The 20,664-nt window shown below is 39.2% G+C and overlaps 1 protein-coding gene and 1 long non-coding RNA gene across 4 annotated transcripts in view; both read right to left on the bottom strand.

Moving 5' to 3' along the window:
- myo9b (myosin IXb) overlaps nt 1-4,470 on the bottom strand; it is a 32,456-nt gene extending 27,986 nt beyond the window's left edge. For 2 of the 3 annotated variants that reach the window (XM_055058156.1, XM_055058159.1), the window contains exons 1-2: nt 3,970-4,469; nt 622-1,441 (exon numbers count right to left, since the gene is read on the bottom strand). In XM_055058156.1, the coding sequence (XP_054914131.1) occupies nt 622-1,395 (774 nt within the window). In that variant the 5' untranslated portion in view covers nt 1,396-1,441; nt 3,970-4,469. Of the gene's footprint in view, nt 1-621; nt 1,442-3,969 lie in introns of all 3 variants that reach the window. The other variant, XM_055058157.1, reaches the window with a different exon arrangement.
- Nucleotides 4,471-19,537: 15,067 nt separating this feature from the next.
- Nucleotides 19,538-20,231, bottom strand: LOC129378042 (uncharacterized). Its single transcript, XR_008608018.1, has 3 exons — nt 20,048-20,231; nt 19,699-19,960; nt 19,538-19,624 (listed from the first exon to the last, which is right to left on the bottom strand). It is a non-coding gene; the product is annotated as an uncharacterized LOC129378042 (long non-coding RNA).
- Between the last annotated feature and the right edge of the window lie 433 nt (nt 20,232-20,664).

Here is a 20,664-nt window from a genome sequence, read left to right as displayed (position 1 = left end):
TGAGTAAATGAATATTGTTCTTTTCCTCTATGAACTGCTGACAATATGTCTCTGAAAAATATAATATGTATGGTCAAAATAAGGAAAAAGATGCAGTGCTTTCAGACCTCACTAATGCAAAGAAAACAAGTTCATATTCATTTAGAAACAACAATACTAACCAGCAACTCCTGACCCCACTGGGGACAAGGGTGAACAGATAATGGATGGATGGACAACAATACTAATGTTTTAACTCAAGAAGAATTCAGAAATCAACATTTGGTGGAATAATCATGAGGTTTTCAATGAAGTTCAGTGCAGTAGACTCTTCATTTTTTCCAGAGCTGTATTCATCTGACTTTATTCTCGTGAACAAAAAGTTAAATCCAAAGATACTTTCTTAATCCCACAGGGAATGTTGTTTTAATATATGAACAGAACAAATGATTTTGTTACAGAGTTGACCTCAAAATCCAAATAGAAGCTGTAGAAAATGCAGCTTCTATTTGGCTGACATCACTCAAAATGAAAAAACTATTTTTGTTCAAAAGTTAAACCGTCAAGAACCAAAGATTCAATTAAATGATAAGATTGATTTATTGTCCAGCCTGTGAAAAGGCTTGTATGTTGGTGTCCTACCTCTAGAACCGGCCCGGCCCCCAGAATGGCTCGCTCCAGTCCGCCGGAGTACGTCCCCTGGTTGAGTGTGGTCAGGCAGTGGATGAGGTAGCTGCTGCTCTCAGTCTTCCCTGATCCGCTCTCTCCAGATATCAGAATGCATTGGTTCGCCTGCCGGTCCAACATGGTTCTGAACGCCACGTCGGCAATGGCAAATATATGCGGGCTCAGTTTGCCCAGCGGCTGGTTCTTGTACAGCCTCACGTACTTTGGGTTGTAATAAAGAGGTAAAAACTTGTTGGGATTGACGGCGATGAGGATGTCGCCCATGTAGGTGTAGATTTTGTGCTTGCAGAAGCGCTGGCGTAAGACCTGCAGCACGCCCTCCTCGGTCACAGACGGGAGGCTACAGAGGTCGTCAATCTCCTCTTGAGACGTTACGACTTCCTTCGCTACGTTGTTGCTCTGCTGCAGGACGAAGTAGTAGCCCTGACTCCGAGGGTGCCATTTCTGGGTCGCCGGCGGCCAACGCAGGACCCACACCAAAGGGCGGTCCCCATCGTCCAGCAGCGTCTCCTCGCCGCCGCTCTCCTTCACCTCCAGTAGGCTGTAGCTCTGGCTGGAGTCCAGGCCCAGCGTGACCACAGCATTGTGGATCACAGTCTTCACCGTGTCCTTGATGCTGACCTGCAGGGGACAGTAGGCTTCTGTCATCAGAGGAAGCCTGGGGTAGATCTGCACCACACGGGCATCTTCGTCGTGCTCAGGGGTCCCAGCTCCATCTGTAGCACTCATCCTGATCCAGAGACGGGCTTCTGCATAACTCACAGCCCACCAGGCACTGCAGAAAATCACACACCGTAGCAATAAAACAACGTTTTTAGTTAAAATAAGTCAATAAAAATATGAGAGTATCTGGGAAAACATTTGGATGAAGTAAAAAACCTTTAAATAAATACATCGTTTATTGCTGTTGCATTCATTTTGCATTTAGATTATGACACTAAATTAGAAATGAGCAATTTAGCTAAAAAATAAGATTATTTCATACCAGCTCCGATTCATCGTTTTCTTTTCAGTTTACTTCAGTCATCTCTGCCATGAGTTGTATGAAAATTTTAGTTTAATTAGGAGAATATAGTTATAATATTATCTGAATAATTTTACCAGACAAACGTCTTAAAATTCCCAAAAAGTAGTTTTAATAAGAAAACATTTAGATAAATAATTTGTTGTTAGAGTTCTAATGAAATTATTACTTATTTTCCTAATATTACTTTACTCAGCTAAGATTAGGATTTTATTCTTGTAATAAAACAAGAAAAATGTAGCCTGACTGTTATATTTTGTTGCAGAGTTCACCTGAATTCAAAGTCCAAATAACCAGAAGCTGTAATAAAAAAAAATCCTGCCAAGCGAGATGCCAAAGCTGGGAGTGCTGCTGACGTCACAGAACTATGGAAACCCAAGAAGTCCATTGGTGAAAAAAGAAAAGGCAATTTCCAAAAACCAAAAGTTTGATTAATCAATAAAATCTATTTACTGTCCAGCCTCAAACTGAAACTCTGGAAAATAAATGTAAAAAGTCGTTAAATAAATAAATTAATTGATCTTTGATTGCAACTGAATGGCTTTGCATAGAAACCGCGACTTACAATAAATGAATGGTTTAATCACTGGTGGAAACATCTACACTGGTGGATGCCAATGGCAATTCTGACATGGATGGCAGATTTCACACAAATCCAGTTTGGCAAGATTTAATTAAATCAAATTGCGTAACAACACAGAAGGACTCCTACTAGAGGGAGAGGACATGGCAAGAATTATCTGGAACTCATTTCCGGACGACTCCTTTCTCGGTTCATTCAACCAGGAGATTTCATACTTCACATGAACTGGACTGCAAACTTCATAGGTCCATTTCACTGCTGAATTTTTATCTAACGGTGGCAAGAAAACATGAAAGAAAACACATTTCTGCTTAGATGATGCAAAAGCTCTCAAAGCGAGGCTGCAAGAACGTAATGATCTTATTGAAGCATAAGAAACAAATATATTTATGTTCGATTCTATCTGATTTTTTTTCTGTTTTCGTTACAGAAAATGAAATTACAAATGACACAAAATGATTAAAGGCATAAAATGGCTTATATTTTATTATTGAGTTGTATGCCAGCGTATTTGGGTTTGGCTATGAGAATTTTAGTTTAATCAAGAGAATTTAGTCATAATATTAGTAGAATAAAGACTAATTTTACTAAAAAAAAAATGTCTGAAAATGACAACAACAAAAAAAGCTTTTATTTAGAAAAAATATATTATTTTGTTTTGTAAGAGTTCTCATAAAATTTCTACTTCAATTCCTAAAATTGAAGTAGATTTTATTGATGTAGTTTGTGTTGTTTTTATGCTTCACTTAATGATGAATATAAGCCCAAATGCAAGGCCACAGTTTGACAAAAACGCTTCACAACCATTGCTCCAGACAGTCCAGAGTTCTTGATCTTTGGAGTCTAAACTCTTCACCCTTGAGGTTTTCTTTTGGCTCTACCTAAGGACTAACTTTTTGTAATTTCTTTTGTGCACGATAAACCATTTCTGCTACTTTGCACATCAATTTGGATTATTAACATAATATTGACAACCTGCTTTGAGTTTGTTTTTAATGTCTATTAATGTCCATGTTTCCATAACAATATGGAAACGTTAGAATAAAAGTGGCCCACAGCATCACACATCTTACACTATACTTAACAAGGGGCTAATCTATATAAATTTACCTTTTGTTTTAAATGCCCACTGTGACCCACCGTGACTTTTAAGAAGCCACGTTTTCAGGGTTTTATTTATTTCCAACTGCATGCAAAAGACCAACAGGCCCACAGAGTCACAGAGCCTCCACCATGCCTAACTGTAGGCCTGAGGTGCTTGTCTGCATAGTTTGTTTTGAACTAACACTGTCTGTTGCTGAAAACCTCAAACCAACCAAATCACCCAATCCCAGATTAATTATCTCCTCCAAATCCACATGTGGAATTTTGCAGTTTTTTCTCATGACTCCCAAACAACCAGCAGGTTAACGTGTGTCACGTCATACCTGAACTCCAGGCAAACAGAAAATGACGGGGAACAACTAGTTAGGATGCAGATTTTTCAGGAAGACTAAGAAACAACAGTGAAAGCTGAGTTTATTGTAAGCCCTTATTCATTTTGTTTACCTTTTGTACACTTTCAGTATCCGCACACTTTCCAGGGAAACCATTAATCCTACCATAATCAACATAATCCCGAAAACAGACATCTGTCCGTGGCAAACAGCGAACAGCAACAGGTGTCAAAGAGGAGCTAAATGTCAAAAAGTCTTACCTTTAAGGAAAGTGTCTCATTCCATCTTTGCAAGCTGGAAAACACACTGGCAGGGGAGAAAAATAAAGATACCTGCACTGCTGTGTGACGTTGACTAACTCCTGTCCCACCACTTCAGGGGAAAAACATCACTTGAAATAAAAAATAGAAAAGAAAAGAAAAAAACAAGCCCAAATACGAACTCAAAAGCGAATAAAGAGTTCCCAATGATTAGAAAAAGGAGGTTTAGTCTATATTTATGGCCGTAATTCCAACTGCAAATGCCCTTTTCCTTGTGAAAAATGCAGGATTACGTCTTCTCGTCGTCTTTGGCGGAAAGTTATCGTTACTTCCTACATTTCTCCACACGCAACGCACACACACAAACGCGCATACATCCGCTGACGAGGTGGGAATTAATGGATAATTTGGCCCTCAGTGAACCTGGAAACACCACAAACTTAAAAATGATAAAAAGTAAAGACAAAAAGCAACGAGGCGGCCACCGTCACCGTAAAAATCACTAAATAGAAACTCCGAGGCGAAATAATAAATGCCCTTGGTGCAGGTTGGTAAAGGTGAGTGGTGGGTTTAGCGCGCCCCCGTCTGGTCCCCGGAGGTATTACAACATCGTCAAAGCTCAGGAACTCCGATTTCTTTTTAACGACTGAACAGACAAACAAACATAAATAAATACATAAAAATAAATAAGTTAATACATAAAATAACGCTTACAAAGACTGAACAAACTAATAGACAAAAATAAATACATAAATATATAAAAATGAATAAATTAGAACAGAGAGGTGTACAGCTGTCCACCGACCACCACCTGGAGGTGAGTTGGCTCCGGTGGTGGGGATGGATGCTGGTCAGGCCTGTCAGGCCTAACGTGCTGTGAGGGTCTGCTGGGAACGTCTGGTGGAATCCCCTGAGAGATGGAGCTTTAACTCCCATCTCCGGCAGAACTTTGAACAGGTTCCAAGGTAGGTGGAGGACATTGAGTCTGAGTGGACCACGTTCCATGCCTCCATTGTCGAGGCAGCTTGTCGGAGCTGTGGCCGCAAGGTTGTTGTGCCTGTTGCAGCGGCAACCCTTGAACCACCTGTTGGTGGACACTTTCAGTGAGGGATGCTCTCAGACTGAAGAAGGAGTCCTATTGGACCTTTTTGGCCTGTGGGACTCCAGAAGCAGCTGATGGGTACCGGCGGCGAAGCAGCATGTGGCCCGGGTGGTTGCTGAGGCAAAATCTTGGGCATGGGAGGAGTTTGGAGAGGCCATGGAGAAGGACTTCTGCATGGCTTCGAGGAAATTCTGGTCCACCATCCGGTGTCTCAGGAGGGGGAAGCAGTGCAGCACCAACACTGTTTATAGTGGGAATGGTGTGTTGCTGACCTCAACTCGGGACGTTATGGGCCAGTGGGCAGAAAACCACTGTGATAATTAACTGTGGGTTGTCCATGTTTTGTTTTGTTTTCAAATTTGGAAATGTCAGAAAAACCCCAAAACATTAACTCTGCAATACAAATTTACCAAGTTTTAATTTGCACGTGTCACAGAGGTGTCTGCATGCAAATTTTCAGTAACATAAAAAGGACAAAAATTTGCTTGAGTGAGGTGTGTGGTGGAATCATGCAAATGTTTTTTGTGGTGCAGCCAGTTCACATTTTGTACTCATCAGTCTGTCATTTACAGTAATGCATCAGTGGTGATCTATGGTAGTCGTCTTTGCATTAACAACAATAATAACAGTAGTTAAATGGGACATTTGCATTCAGCGTCATGGAAATAATTAGCATATTGTGTCTGTGTATCTTTTAGCCGCTGGTTAATCCCAAGTTGTCCAGACTGGTGACTGCACACTTATAACTTCATTGATATTTTTAAAACCAAGAACTGGCTGTGTAAGTTTGTATTTATTGTTGGATTTTCTCTTACACACTCAGGATCAACATTGTAAAGTAAATATGGGCTCAAATATTTACTTATTCCTCCACAAATCTTCACAAACCATCATCCTACTACTTCCTGTCATCGTCTTCGTCATTTTCGCCAGTAGCAACATCCAGTTGTCGATCATGTGACTCGTGTGACGTAAAAAAGTAGTTTTGCTCAATCCATCTTTTTTGAGAAACCTTCACACAAGAAATTTAACTGGCAGGTTTCTATTAAGTGAATTTATTTTCCTTATTTTGTGCAATTTTATGTTTAATGGAAATGCATCTTGTTAGTCTCTTATTAATAATTTTCTATCAATGTCCTATTGTTAAACTCTTCAAATTAACTCAAGCTTTTTTTTTTATCTAGTGTTCATTTCTGATGCATCCAGTTTGCAACTTGAACTTTGACTGCAAACAGTCAAAAGTAACTTAGGCCAATTCAGGTCATGCATATGCGATTCCATTTTTTTTTGATTGTGTTGCAAAGAGTTTTCAAATTTTATCCGCAGGAACCTTGCTCAAGGAGAGGAGTAATTGTTCACACAGCGGCCTAACCTCCCCCCCCCCCCCAGGTTATCTAAAATCAATAGCAGGTCTTATGATCATCACTTCTGCTTATGCTAATGCAGCACCGATCCATTCGGGTATTTAATGACTGCAGAGGTGTCGAGCTGTTGTATCCCAATTTAGCGAAGACGCTCGCAGACACACTGACAGCTTATTATAGCATGACGAATGAAGAGAGGCGATGCAAAGTGTTACTCAGCAGAAATCAGCTGCCGATGATAACGAGTACCTGCAGAGGCAGCCAGATTCGCCCACACAGGAGGACAAATTAGGGCAGAGGCGTGAACACTTTATTTCATTGTGTCATCATCGACTCTTAAAATGAATGGAAATGTCCGTGGTCATCTCTGGTGTGTTTGTGATGATGGCTTTGATGGCGGAAGTGATGGACTGTCATTAGGTGTCACTCTTGTTCCTGCTGGACTGAGCCAGTTCTGCAAAGACACACTGATTCCAGTTCAGTAGGCACACGAGTAAACAACCCAAAAATAATTGAAAGCACAGACAGTAACAAGAACTTGCTCTATTTTAAACTCTGCAAAAACTGCATTTTATTTTATTAGTTTCCATCATCTCTGTCTTTACATTTTCAACCCAGTGAGTCAGTTATGCCCATTTGAAATCATCTTTAGTGTGATAAAAAAAAAACAACGATCATTCACGAATCACCTTAATTTAACCTTTTGCTCTCCATCATTGCCTGATTATTCATCTTTTTCTCCTCATAAATCAGAAGAAGCCGACTGCTACATAATTTGCCTGGACATGCAAAGACTTTTACAGCATTCCTCTTCTCTTTACAGTACAGGTGCTTTTTAATGACGGCCGCCCATCTCTCCTCAGGTTTGGGATTTATGGACAGCTGGGACCTTCAGGTATGCATGAGATGATTTTTTTCATGTCAGACACTGAACTTAGCCACTGTGAACAAATCCTGTTTGTACCGATGCTCACTGATGAGCTAAGTTCTGCGTCTTTAGAAAATGTCAATTTTGTTGTGCAGTTTGGGGGTAAATAACTGTTTCTGCTTCTGTAAAAAAGAGAAAAAAACATGCATTATGCAACTTATAAACCTTTAAATTAGAGATCTGCTTGATGAGATAATCACAGTCAATCTGGTTAAAGCGATAAGATCTTTGGCTTTCATGCTGATTAATCCAAATGGCATTCCTAGATGTACAAAAGAGCAGAAGTTATTTTCCTATAAAAAGAGGTCACATGCTTTACTTGCTAGTAATATGTGAAGCAGCTTGCCAAAAAATTAGTCAGTTTAATTTCAAATAAGATAACAGAGTATCCTTTTGTTTTCTTTCATTTTCTTAAAAAAGTTTTTGTTTTTCAATATAAAATAATAATTTTTTGTCCTCTTTGTCCTTTTAAAGGTTTTAGAGCAAAATACCCTTGAAAACCTGGAGATGTAGTAAATTTCAGCAAGTTTGTACAATTGCATGAAAAGATTTGTTAAACTGGAAGAACTTATTACTTCCATAAGGATACAGTGAAGTGAGTCTTTATGCAGATGACTCCCTAATTTATGCTGTTAATGCGGCCTCTTGTCATTTAAAATGACAAGAGGCCGTAAAACAACTCATTCTGAAAGGAGATCGAAACAGGGGGAACTAAACGAAGTAAAATTTTTCATTATCTAAGAATAATTTTCAATCCAAAACCATTTTTTGTTTTATATCCATTCAGACTTGCTGGCATCAGATCACTGTTCTGCAGCCTTGTCATAAAACTGATGGTTGGATATTTTATTTCAGGATTTTCTACTAAAGAGCAGAGTTCATTGTTCCATCCATTAAGTCCTGAAGTAATATCGCAGGCCCAGATCATCATACTGCCACCACCAGGTCTCACCTTGTTAGGCTGGTGTGATTTTTTGAAAGTGTTGTGTCAGGATCAGTTAAAATAATATCAACTTTCCAAAAAAAAAAAGTGGTTAACTACAGTTAATTTATGATTAATTAATGTAGAGCAGTTACTTTTTCCACAGAGCAAATTGAACGGGTTTTCTCTCTCAGTAAATGAAAACATAATTTAAAAAATGCTTCTTTTAATTTTAAATTAAAAAATACTTAATCCGAAATGTAAATTAAATGTTGTTGTAAGTCATTTTAACTCAACATTCTTCAAAGATTTATTGTAAATGGTGATGGCTGTGGGGAGGAACCATCACTGAGTTGTTTTTTCTACTTTAAAGGTTGGTGAAGGATAGTGAATCATTTAAAATCCAATCTTTCTCCATGGCGGTTCACATACGTTTCTCGTAACTCATAAATTTCACAACAAGATGGCGTAATTATGGCCTTCAAACTCCAATATCAGTTTTCTCTTTCCCGCTACAGGCCCCATTCTCCAGCTGCAACAGGACTCGATCCTCTCATTTTGTCTGAGCCTCAGGACCCGAAGCTCAGTTTTCAGAATAAATTGTTATTCCACCCAAATGGGAGCATGATGACATCAGCCCCACCGTCTGATGTGTTTGTGCAGCCTTGATGTGGAGCCAGTAAAGTTGTAAAGAGAGAGGCATCCGATAATTTAGACCTTAAAATACCAGCGTTTCACTTCTTGCCTCATCAATCATCCAAAGTGGTTTTAAAACAGTATTTAGCAATTTGCGCAAATTCATAGTTTTGGATTTTCCTGCGTGCGTATTCCCACAAATCTTGTAAATAAACCTCAAAGGCCGGATTAGTTTCAAGGGTATCAGTGTCGACAGTTACCTGAGCATGAACGCCATTATGTCATTTTTCGCCCTGCTTTGAAAGAAGAAGAAGAGGAAAAAGAAAAGGCAGCTGCAGCCTTTGTCGCGACGCCCTCTCCTCCTCTTCCTCTCCTGTGTAGAAAAAGTGTAATGATCCATCTTGATCTTAAATAAGCAGGGCGACAAAAGCCCCGCTGTCACCTTCACATGTGAGTTAGTTCTGCCTCTCCAGACTTGTTCAGCTCATCTTAATGGTTTCTTTCAGCGAAAAACAGACACAAAGAAAGAGAGGCTTAGACAAAAGCAATCTACTTTGAAGGAAAAAGTTCCTATTCATGCCAACCGGGATGTATTTGCTGCATTATAAGAAAGGAAAACAAATCTTCAACCACAAAGGCACTTGTTAAAAGAATCTCAGCTCACCTGGATGAAAAAAAACAAGCAGAATGGGCCCAAACTGTTTCCACTGGGTCTTCTGCCTGGCTGTGCATGTTCTTAGCTTCTCCTCAACTTGCTCGCTGTGAGGTGAGCATGAGAGTAAGCGAGGAAGGGAGGATGTGTGAAAACAGAGACGGCACATAAAGAGGAGGAGGAGGAAGAGGAAGAGGCAGAAAGGAGGAGGAAGAGGCTGATGATGATGGGACAGGTGTGGAATTTACACACCCTGCTGGTCGCCAAAACTATTGGCATATTTGCTTCACGGTGATGAGTCACCCTTGTTATTGGTGGAAGTGGGAGAAAATGAGAGTTTCTGAGACAGAGAGAAGGATCCTAACGTAGAGTAAATACCTATAAATGTTTGGCCACCTCATTTACACACAAAAATACAAAATCCTACCAAGTATGTTTGGTCTACTTTCTGCTGCGAATATCTTCCCTCGAAATAAGACAAAACTAATCTACAACTTTCAATAATTCATTAATTATAACGTCATAGTTCCAGGGGAAAATAAATTAACTTAAGAAATGGAAAAATTGTCTAGTTATGATTGAAATAATCTACGGAGCACCAAGGGAATGTGGGGAACATAGTTTATTTTGCCTTCCCTTGTGTTTATATATTCTTAACTCTTTGGTGCACCAAACTGATTGAAACTTGATTTATTCACTGCTTTTTTGTTTGTTTGTGTAGAGATGGAAATACACCTGAAAATGATGCTTTAAACCAGTCAAACTACCAACACAAAAAACACAATCAAAACTATCAGATGACTTTATTGACCCGTGAAAATAAGTCAGAAATATTCCACATTGTTTGGAGGAATTTTTCCTTTCTTTCATTCTTACACAAAGTTTCCGTTTACATCTTGAAAGAGATGGAAAGGCTTTGTCTGTTTTGCTTTTGAATTTAGCACATTGGTTTTGGGTGCATTTTTATCCTAAAAAAAAGGATATAAACCTTTGGATATTTCACAGTTGAGATATTAACATACAGGGAAAAACTTTACATTGTAGCTGAATGTCTTTCTTATGGTGGATTCAGTTATGCTGCTTGAACTGATCAGTACATTATTGCGAAAGAACGCAAAAGAAAAAAAAACTCTCCATGTCCCCAATGGGGCTCCGTAGAAATCTTCCAGTGGAAAAAGTAACTTGTAAGTTAATTTCAAATGTGCTAAGATATTTGCACTAGAAACCAGACAAAAATACTTTTTAGCTCAGCTACGTTAGACATGTATTCTTATATTTAAAGTAAAGTAAAGGAGAATTGTTAGTTTGGAAAGGGAAGCACATTTACTGTGGGAAAAAAGTCTTCAATCCTGCATAGATTATGCTGAAAATCCTGCCCCAATCTCAGAAAATACAGAGAGAGAGAGAGAGAGATCTTTGGATAATCTCTCTTCTCCTCATCCTACAGGTTCTCTGCAGGATGAGGTGCAAAGTCGATCTAGATTCAGTAGATTGTTTGAAATGTGTTTGTATTTCCCTGACCGCTTTCCTAGAAGCAAGCCCAAAGCATCACAGATTCTCCAGTGTACTTACCAATGGGAATAAGTTGTTTTTTTTTATTTGTTTTTCTTTTTTGTTTTTGAGTCAGTATCATCTGCAGTATTTGTTTTCAGGATCAGAACCATTACAGAGGGTTGATTTTATGTCTGTTTTATTCTTTCTTTGTTGATTTGGCTAAATGTTTTTGATATGTAATCCATTTTCAGTAAAAATGTATACAATTTTTCATACTTGTGAAGATAAATTAGGTGTGAAACATCAGTCCTACCTTGAATTTCCCCCACTCAAAACATAAGAACATAAGAAATCATATTTATGTTATTAATTTGATGTGCTATTTATGGAAAACCTTAGAGCAAAATCCATTTTTCAATCTATAATCTCTGGTGATGCAATTCCAAGATAACTAATCTGCACAGAAAGCTTTCATATATAATCTTTTACTTTCTTTTTATTGGTGTTTTGAGGACATTTTCTATTACAGATTGTTTTATTATTTTAATTTTTAAGGAATGAAACACTGAAAATGCTTTGAACACTAGATGTTCAACCTCAAGACAATAATTGACTGACATGATGCTGGTTTGGGAGGAGCAATAACTAACTTTGTTGTGCAACATGGAAACCGTTTTTAAAACATCTGGTTTGCAAAGACAAGGCTGCAGAGGATGAAAGGTTTGACATCCATTTGGAAAAAAATACTTTCTTCCTCTTGTGCGGTGCATTTTTTCCCATGTCCACCTATAAACTGTGCTTGTCTGAACAAAGCCGTGTTGCTGGAAGTCTTCCCGTTTCTGTCACATGTGAGCCCTCATGTCAGTCACCGTTCCCTCCATGTGCTTTCTGCCCTCTCTCCACCAGCATGTCTGTTTTTGTTTGAGCAGCAACCTGATACACACAGCCTCGCTACGCGGTTGCTGCGTGTCACCATCCCTTCGCAGGAAAACAGGTTGTCTGCTGTTTTTTTTTTTTTTAACTTGTAGCCTTTTAAAAGCACTCTGCACAGCTCCACTTTGGCCTTTAATGCACCCGGTCCATTTAGCACGGTGGAGCTGTGAAACCCAAGATTACAGGCTGGGTCGACAACAATTTCACCTTCTGATTGAGCCAATATCCACCATACGTCTAGAAGAGTGCCTGTAAAGGTTTTGCTTTTTATAGCCCGTTCAGGTTTCTCTTTTGTAAAACTCGTCGTTTGAACCTTTAACCTCTTGACACTATAAAACAGAAAGAACACATCTTTGTGTGCGTGTCACTGATCCAATCTGTCACATTTCTTGGGGGTGGTTGTTTTGGAATGAGAGTTTCCTCCGAGCACAAAGAGATGAGGCGGCTCCCACCTGAAACCAGATCTAGTTTGCAGTGATGGACGGCGCATGGCGGGGAGCGCTGGATGCATTAGCCCCAGCTAATGGGCTAGCTGGCTCTGAGGAGCCTGACTGTCCATTATGTGCAGCCGCGGCTCAAGGAGTTTAAAGGTAAACAGCTTTCTGACCGCTTTGAAGTCCAACTAGAGTTCATCTCATTATCTAAAATTGGATAATGTCTACTGGACATGCAGACCAGTTCCTGGCATTTACAGAATGTCAGAGAAGCTTTAAAACAACTCATGATGCAGAAAATAATGATATTTTAATAGCCGTATGGAGGAAAAAACACATTTTAAAGGGGTGGTGTTATGTATATTCCAGATGCAGAGTACTTTATGGCACAATCATGTCATCTAAAATTATTATGAAAATGCTTTAAAAATCAAACGTGATTTAAAAGAAATTTTACTTTCAGTTTGATGTCTTGAAATTGGGCGTCTGTCTCTTTAAAAACCTTATGCTCTTTCTGAATCTCCACCTTCAGCACGTCTTCACACAATGACGTTTCCAGCTGTTCTTAGGATCCTTACACTGAGAAGTGACTCGAATGGTGAACTTAGTAGACTCACAGCTCCAGCAGGTGTTTGCCAATCGCTGCTGCCACTAGTCTGGAGGAACTGAGTTTGGGAATCGCAGTGGAGAGGTAGAAGCTTGGCTTGGAAAGTTCTGCAGAGGAGATTTGTGGGAACAAGCGTTTAGTGCTTGCCATGGAAATTAAAGGATTTCTCAAACATGCATGAAAGAATCGAAGCAATACTCCATGAATGTTTCTGATGAGCAAATAACTTTATAACATGTGTTTCAAATGAAGAAATTTTAATATGTAGTGACATATAACACATATCCAACAAATGAAATGCAAGAAAACATTTCACATTTAAACATTTAGTTGTAGTTATTTTCACCTGGACTTTTTCTGCTTTTTTTGTTTTATTTGTTTTCAGCAGCATGGCTTAAAGAGTTGAAGCAAAATATTAAAAGTTTCTCAAATATTCTTCAGTGCTAGACTGAAACACATCAAATGTAAACATCAGCAAAGTGTCTCTGCACACCAAAAGAATACCTATTGTTACACAAAATATTTAAAATGCAACACCTGTGTTTGCTTTTGCGCTTTTCCAAATTGCAGCAACATAATTGCCGTCCTTCTATATGTTTAGAGGTGGACTGAGGTTGTAGTTACTTCTGCAGAAAAAAGGGCTGGAAACCATTTTGTTTGTGTGACTCTGCAGAGAATTGTATTTATGGTGACTAAATTCACCACTGCCAGTCAAACAGGTGAAAAGAAATCCTTTACAATCCTTTCTCAAAAGAAAACAAAAGTTCAAGCGAAATCGGTGATTTTAGCTGTTTTGATCCTCTGGCATCAGGCTGCACAGAGCTGTTTAAGGCTGCTGGTTTGTGTTTTTCTTATCAAACACACTTAAATCTGAAAACAGCTTATCTCTAGTAGCAGCTTATACCACATATCTTGTTATTTTTTTATTATTTCACCAAGAAAGTAACTATAACAGTCACTATGTTGACTAAACAGCTCAAAAACATGTAAAAAAATCTTTTGCTGAATGAAATGAAGTAAGTGAGTGAGTGCAGTGGCATGTGAAATACTTCCATTAAACAAATTATATATACAAAAAGGCAACTATAGATGAATTTAAATCACCTTAAAGAAAAGCGTGTTTTCAACTGTTTATTAAATGTATCAAGACTGGAAGATAATTGGAAGATTTTCTTCTTTTGGGAAATAGACGGAGTGTAAGCTTTAAGTTTTAAGCTGGTTCCCAACTTCCCAAGGTAGTTTTGATATTTTTAATTCAGTTGTCACGTTTTTCTAAACATTTACACACCAAGATTAATTTGGTAACTTTTACTGACAGGCACAGAAATGTACTTTCAATCTATTTTTCTTAATCAGTTTCATTATTGAAAAGGAACATGTTGACACATTTGATAAAAACCTCCGAACTCAGAAATAGTCACTGTCTCACATATTTATAGGAGGTGTAAAATGAAGGATGTATTTTCTGGAATTAGGACATATCTAGGTTAATAATGGTAAAAGCTCTTGATGCAAAGAGAAATGGATTGATTTCTGTCTTATGCTACACGTAAAAGCCACATTTGTCTTGAAATAATGGGAGAGTCGGGACGTGCTGCGGAACTTTGGAGGATGAACGGTAGGGGGAGCTGTTGCATTAATCACATCTGGAGGTGTGATAAATGCTTGAACAAGAGAGGCTCTCATGCCGAGCAGGGGAGTTTAAATGAAGAAGAGATCATCCACTAATTTTAGTTTACAAATTTAATCTGTGATTTAAGAAATTTTTAAAGTAAAATTCAAGAGAAGGTCAGATTTGTCGCTGTCTTGGTCTCTAATGCAGTTATTATTCCAGGAAAACAGATCGTCCAGGATCATGACTGCCACCTACTGGCCGTGTCGTTCAACCACTTTCATGCCTGCTTAGAGGGCTGAAAAATTGATTTAAAAAACTGAATAATTTAACAAAGTTGTTCAGCCAAGATCCGTTACTTTGTGAAGACACCTAGAGCAAACTGATTTGACTCTCTGAGTGGTTCGCTGGATGCAGAGTCGGTTCTGCTTACCGAGCTGTCAAGTCCATCTGAAGGCCTCTGTTTGTGGCGTCACACAGAAATGCAGAGAGGCTAATTATAGTCAGTAGATTGAACGTATAAATTAAAATAATTCTTATTCTGAAACAGCAAACGGTTCAGATGAGTAATAGCTAAACTAAATTTCCTGTCGCAATAAAGAAACGTGTCATATTTTTATAGTGTAGTCCAGCTGGCTACAGTTAAAATGATCATAAATATTTAGTTTCGAAAAGATATTTGGGAAAAACTCCCCACTAAGATTTTCAGCTTAGAGGTATCAAATCATAAAAACTTTGCAGTTAAAAAAAAATTTTGTAAATTGTGTGCAAATGCTTTTTTAGGTCAAGCAAATAAATAATTAGTCACACAGCCCTGCAGCTTGAACAGAGTTCCAACAGAGCAAAGAAATATTAAATGCGTTCTTGTCAACAAAGCATCAAAATGGTCTATGTGTGAATTATTAAACAGCAGCTGTTTTGTGTTTCCTCTAATGTACGTCTTTCAACAGCAGGTGAGCTTTCAGTTTTATTCTGTACAAATTCATTAATTCTATCTGAATGAGGCTCCATTTTTATTTTGTACAAGTTAAGGAGGAATAAAAATGAAATGCTTGATACAATTCATACTTGCTCTGGAAAAAAAATGATAAGACTTTAATTTGCAAAGCCAAAACTTACCTTTAGAAAATAAATCTTTGATTTTTTATGCAGTTGCACAATTAAGAAAAAATTCATCCACAGAAGACACAACAATGAAAATACAGATTTCTTTTAGCAATTTCTCCAGCTCCCATCAGTCTGACTTTAATTTGGTCTGAGCTTCAGACACGGCCTATTAAAATGTTCTTGTTATTCTTCTCCTGATGAAGGACTTGACTTTTTTCTTTTATGGGACTGAACAGAAACACCAATTAGGAAATTCTGCACTAAATTCAAGCAGATGATTTGAAAATAAACTAAAAGTGGAAGTGCCAAAATGTGTGAACTGAAACCCCTGAGATACGTTTTACAGTAAGTATAAGAACTAGAGCACAAGTAAAACTCCACCAGTCAGATTTAAAAAATATCTTGGGTTCATTCTCAAAAACTTACAGGACGTCAACCGGTTTGGGTCACAAGCACCAATTTGTCATCTTGAAATTTCTCCAGCGTATTGCTCAACATAGATCCAGTTCAGAAGTTAATTGCAATTCACATATTTCTTGAATTAATTGCTAATAGTTAGCATGTTAGTCTGGAAGGAAACAAAACCCAAAATGGGCTTGAAAAACATGATCTAATGTCCAAATTCTCCATGAACCTTAGAAGTTTAGACCATCATCACCTTTGTATTAAATGGAGAAGTTAATTATTGTTTAAATCTGAACTAAAGGTGGGAGGTAGCGCATCGCAAATAATCTTCCTTTTTGAAAAGTGTGGAGAACAAGCAGAATAATCGATTTTAACATTAAAACTTTGTGTGCAGACACAGTTCTGTTCAGCTTTCATTCACCATAATTTTTAGGGAGTTTCTCTGATCAAAATGCTTTAAATTTTCAGTTTTCTTAATGCGCTTCAAAACAGAAAATGTATTTGTAGATCACCACCTTTTCCTGTCAGCAATGTTCCCATAACCTGGTGTAGCATTTCTAATAGAATAGCTTAGAAAAGAAATGTATATTGTACTTTACTTTATTATTCTACAATGGAGAAAATTAGGCGTTGTCAGTACTTTATAGGTAAACAGAAGCATATATTTTTAAGCTAAGGTAAGAAATATAAAAACAGAAAAATAGGAGAATGTACAGAGAGAAAATATTTGCACAAAACACAAAAAATAATACTGCAGCTGAGCAAGGCTGTTAAAAAATGATTAAATCTCTATGTATATTTGCGCAAGAAATAAAAAACTGCAAAAAACACCAGGTATGTGCAGTTGAAATAAAAATAAAAAACAGCAAGAATGTGAACAGTTGTTTGAGTTTTGTTTAAAGCTTAGGTAATTATAAAATATTACTGCGATAACGCTCCTTTGTGCAACTAAGGATGCAGCAGTCTGTCACTGAACGAGCTCTCCAGTTGATTGCTTCATTTGTTCCAGAGTTTTCCACTTTCCATCACCTGCAGTGGGTGAGTTGGCATCCCAACGCAGAGTTGCCCTTCCTGCTGGGCGTAAAAGATGAGCGACGAATCCACAAATCAAAACTGGACTGACACGCTATAAACAAAACCTGGAGCTGGATACTTCTCTAACTTTTTGCTGCTTTATGATTGGATCTTGATTAATTGAATGCGACTGGGCGTAATTTTCAAGCCTCATTTTCAGCACCACTGACAGGCTACACACATAAATGTTGAGCCTGGAAGTTTTCAAGTGTGGCGACGGTGGCAACAACTCGTGGTTGCTTCGTAGGAAGCTGGAGCGCGGCCAAAAGGAGAGGGCAGTTCAAGGCTGCTTGCAGCTCCAGATTGTGATGCACAAAAACAAAATCTTGTGAAAGGCGAACGATGCACCCATCGCTTCTGTCTCTGAAAATCAACTCGTCACACCTGATTGAGAGAGTTTACCTGAAGGTTTTCTGAATTTGACAAGAAAATAAGTCGACATATAACTTTTTTACTTCATGCCAAAGGTCAAATATTTCAATTTTGACTTATCAACTGTGTTGCTATAACAAAGAGATGCAAAAGTTATAACTAATAGCACAGAGCTGTGGTGTTCTGTTATATGCAATTCCATGATGAAATGCTGATTGATGTTAAATGTAATGATAGTAAACATTTAAAGGACAGATTAAACAATGTAAGTTCCTGGTTGTGAATATATTACACTGCAGATAATTATGTATTTATCCTACTATTATTCTGCCACGTTGTTTTTCTTTCTGTTTTTATTTCATCAAATTTATTTTTGTAGCAAATAAAAAGCACAATAAGCACATCATACAGTGAAAACCATTAACGCACATTACATGTTATCAAGTACCATCATCAAATTCATCATCACACATCAAATGTTTTATTTATTATGAATCAAAAGCAACTTTAAAAAGGAGGGGTTTTAGTCTAGAGTTAAAGGAACGCAGCGTTTTGGCTGTTTGCAGTTTTCTGGCAGTTTGTTCCAAATTTGAGGTGCATGGAAGCTGAATGCTGCTTCTCTATGTTTGGTTCTGGGGATCAGATCAGAACCAGAACCAGAAGACCTGAGAGGTCTGGAAGGTCATTACAACAAAAGCAGATCTTTAATTCTGTTCAGTGATACATAAACCAACGACAGTATTTGAAAGCCTACTCTGTCAGTGTGAGGTTGCTAGAACTGAGCTCCGTCTTCCTGGGTTTAGTCAGAACATGAGCAGCAGCGTTCTGGATCAGCAGCAGCTGGACGACCGATTTGTTCGGCAGACCTGAGTCATCGATGCGACTAAAAGATGAGTTTCTCTAGATTTTGCTGGGACATTTGTGCTGTAATCCAGGAAATATTCAGATGATAGAAGGCCGACTTTGTAACTGTCTTTATGTGTCAAGTCTGAGTCCATCACTACACTCAGATTTTGGACCTATCTCTTGTTTCTAGTTGAAATAAGTGAAGCTGTGTGTTAACTCCAGATCGTTCCTCTTTAGGTCCAAAGACAATAATTTAATTTCGAAAAACAATTTCAGTGATTAAAATCATCTGACATCTAAATGTGGATCCTAAATAAACTAAACTAAACATGCAAGTTGTTAAGTTAAATAATTATTACTGAATTTACGGTTCCTTAAAATATGCAGAAACTGCGCCAACATTATTTAGAGGAACTGTAATGAGGGTAGATGAATGGATAGAGTCTGAACTTGAAACATTTTTCATGTGATCTTTCCTGACAGTGATTTACAGGAGCGAAGAGCCTCGGCTCCCACAGACAATGCTGTTTAAGAGCTGCGGCACTAAATAGGACACTGCCACTTAAGAAAATAAGAGAGGTTGCATAGTCGGAGCCAAGACTGGATGTTGCGTCAGCAGCGTGTTAAGCCACGCTGTTCCTGGAGTTGGTTCAGCCGAGGTCTTGCAGCACTGCCCATCTTTCTTTAACGGTTGTTTACGAAGCACAAACGACTCCTCAACACCTCCATAAGCAACGATTATTTTGTGGCAGGATGAGGACATAATTGAAAACTTTCTCCAAATGAGGTCACTGGCCTTTTTCATCACGGTCTATCCATGTTGGCATGCTTCGACTCAGATTAGGTGTGAACCGAGTGATTGCTTCACCATCTTTGAGTTCTTCGTCTCCAGCAGCAGGAGCAGCGATGACGTTTCTACTTCCTGTTCTTTCTCTTTAACGCCACAATAGACGACACGGAGATGTACTTTCTGTCATGTCTGGCAACATAAAAAATGAGCAACGTTGTGTCATAATGGGAGTGAATAGTTAGCCCAAATGCAGAACACACTCAGGGAAAACTGTAGTACAGAAAAAAAATGTGAAGTTTATTGAAGACACTGCTGCAGAGCACTGAAGGCTCGGGTCGATCCAGGGAGAAAGGCGACAACAGGAAACAAGCGGTTCACTGGAGGGGCAGAGTAGATGGTGAGTTCAAGGTTCTAGTAAAATATTGCATGTGAGGGAGGGAACAAGTCTTACTTGAAGGACCGCTGGGTTAGCGAGGTGAGGGAGTACTGAAATGTCCGGGGTTTATGGTTCTCAGTGGTTCCAGGTCGCGGTGATGTTGGCTGGCTGAAATCCAGGAAGAAACGGGAGCACGTCGGAGGGCGGACAGGTAGGCTAGAGCGGCGGCGGTAGAGAAGCAGTACGACTGCCAGTCGTGGGAATCTGGGAGGAGCTGGATGGTTCACGGATGGAGTGAGTCTGGGGGCTCGGACAACGAGAGGCCAGGAGGAAGCACCTGAAGGCGAGAAAAAACAACAAGGAAGTTTTCTTTTTCACTAGGAAACAGAGTAACAGAAGCAAGCTTCTAGGGGCTTGGAGCTACCATGACTGGCTAACACTCAGGCGCCGAAGGACTGGCAGTCTGCCTCTCTTGAACGTCTCGTTGATGAGCTCAATTCGCCTCAGGTGTGGGATGACGTCATCCTCGCCCTCCGACCAAATGGAATAGGCTCCCTCTAGTGGTGGAAACAAAACCAGTGCATACACAAAAACTCCACAAGGAGCTGAAAGAAAACCCCAGAACATGACAGTACCCCCCCCTCAATGGTCGCACCTGGCGGCCTAGAGGAACTGGAGTGAAGGGAGGAACGGTAGTCAGTAATGAGGGATGGATCTAAGATAAAGGACCCAGGGACCCACGAGCGTTCCTCCGGACCGTAGCCCTCCCAATCGACAAGGTACTGCCAGCCGCGACCTCGCCGACGGGAGTCCACGATCCGGCGGACAGTATATGCAGGATGGCCATCAATATCACGGGGGGTGGAGGGGCTCGGCTGGAGGGCAGAGTGTGCTGGTCTGGACGGGTTTGATTTGGGAGACATGGAAGGTGGGATGGATACGGAGGGAAGCGGGCAAACGGAGACGGACAGCAGACGGATTTACGATGGTTTCTACTTCAAATGGTCCAATGTAACGAGGGGAAAGTTTTCTGGACATGGC

This window comes from Poeciliopsis prolifica, unplaced genomic scaffold, assembly GCF_027474105.1.
Source record: "Poeciliopsis prolifica strain line A6 unplaced genomic scaffold, Auburn_PproV2 SCAFFOLD050, whole genome shotgun sequence".
NCBI lineage: Eukaryota > Metazoa > Chordata > Actinopteri > Cyprinodontiformes > Poeciliidae > Poeciliopsis > Poeciliopsis prolifica.
Note: the sequence above shows the minus strand (reverse complement) of the source record. Positions and strands in the feature narration are given on the sequence as shown.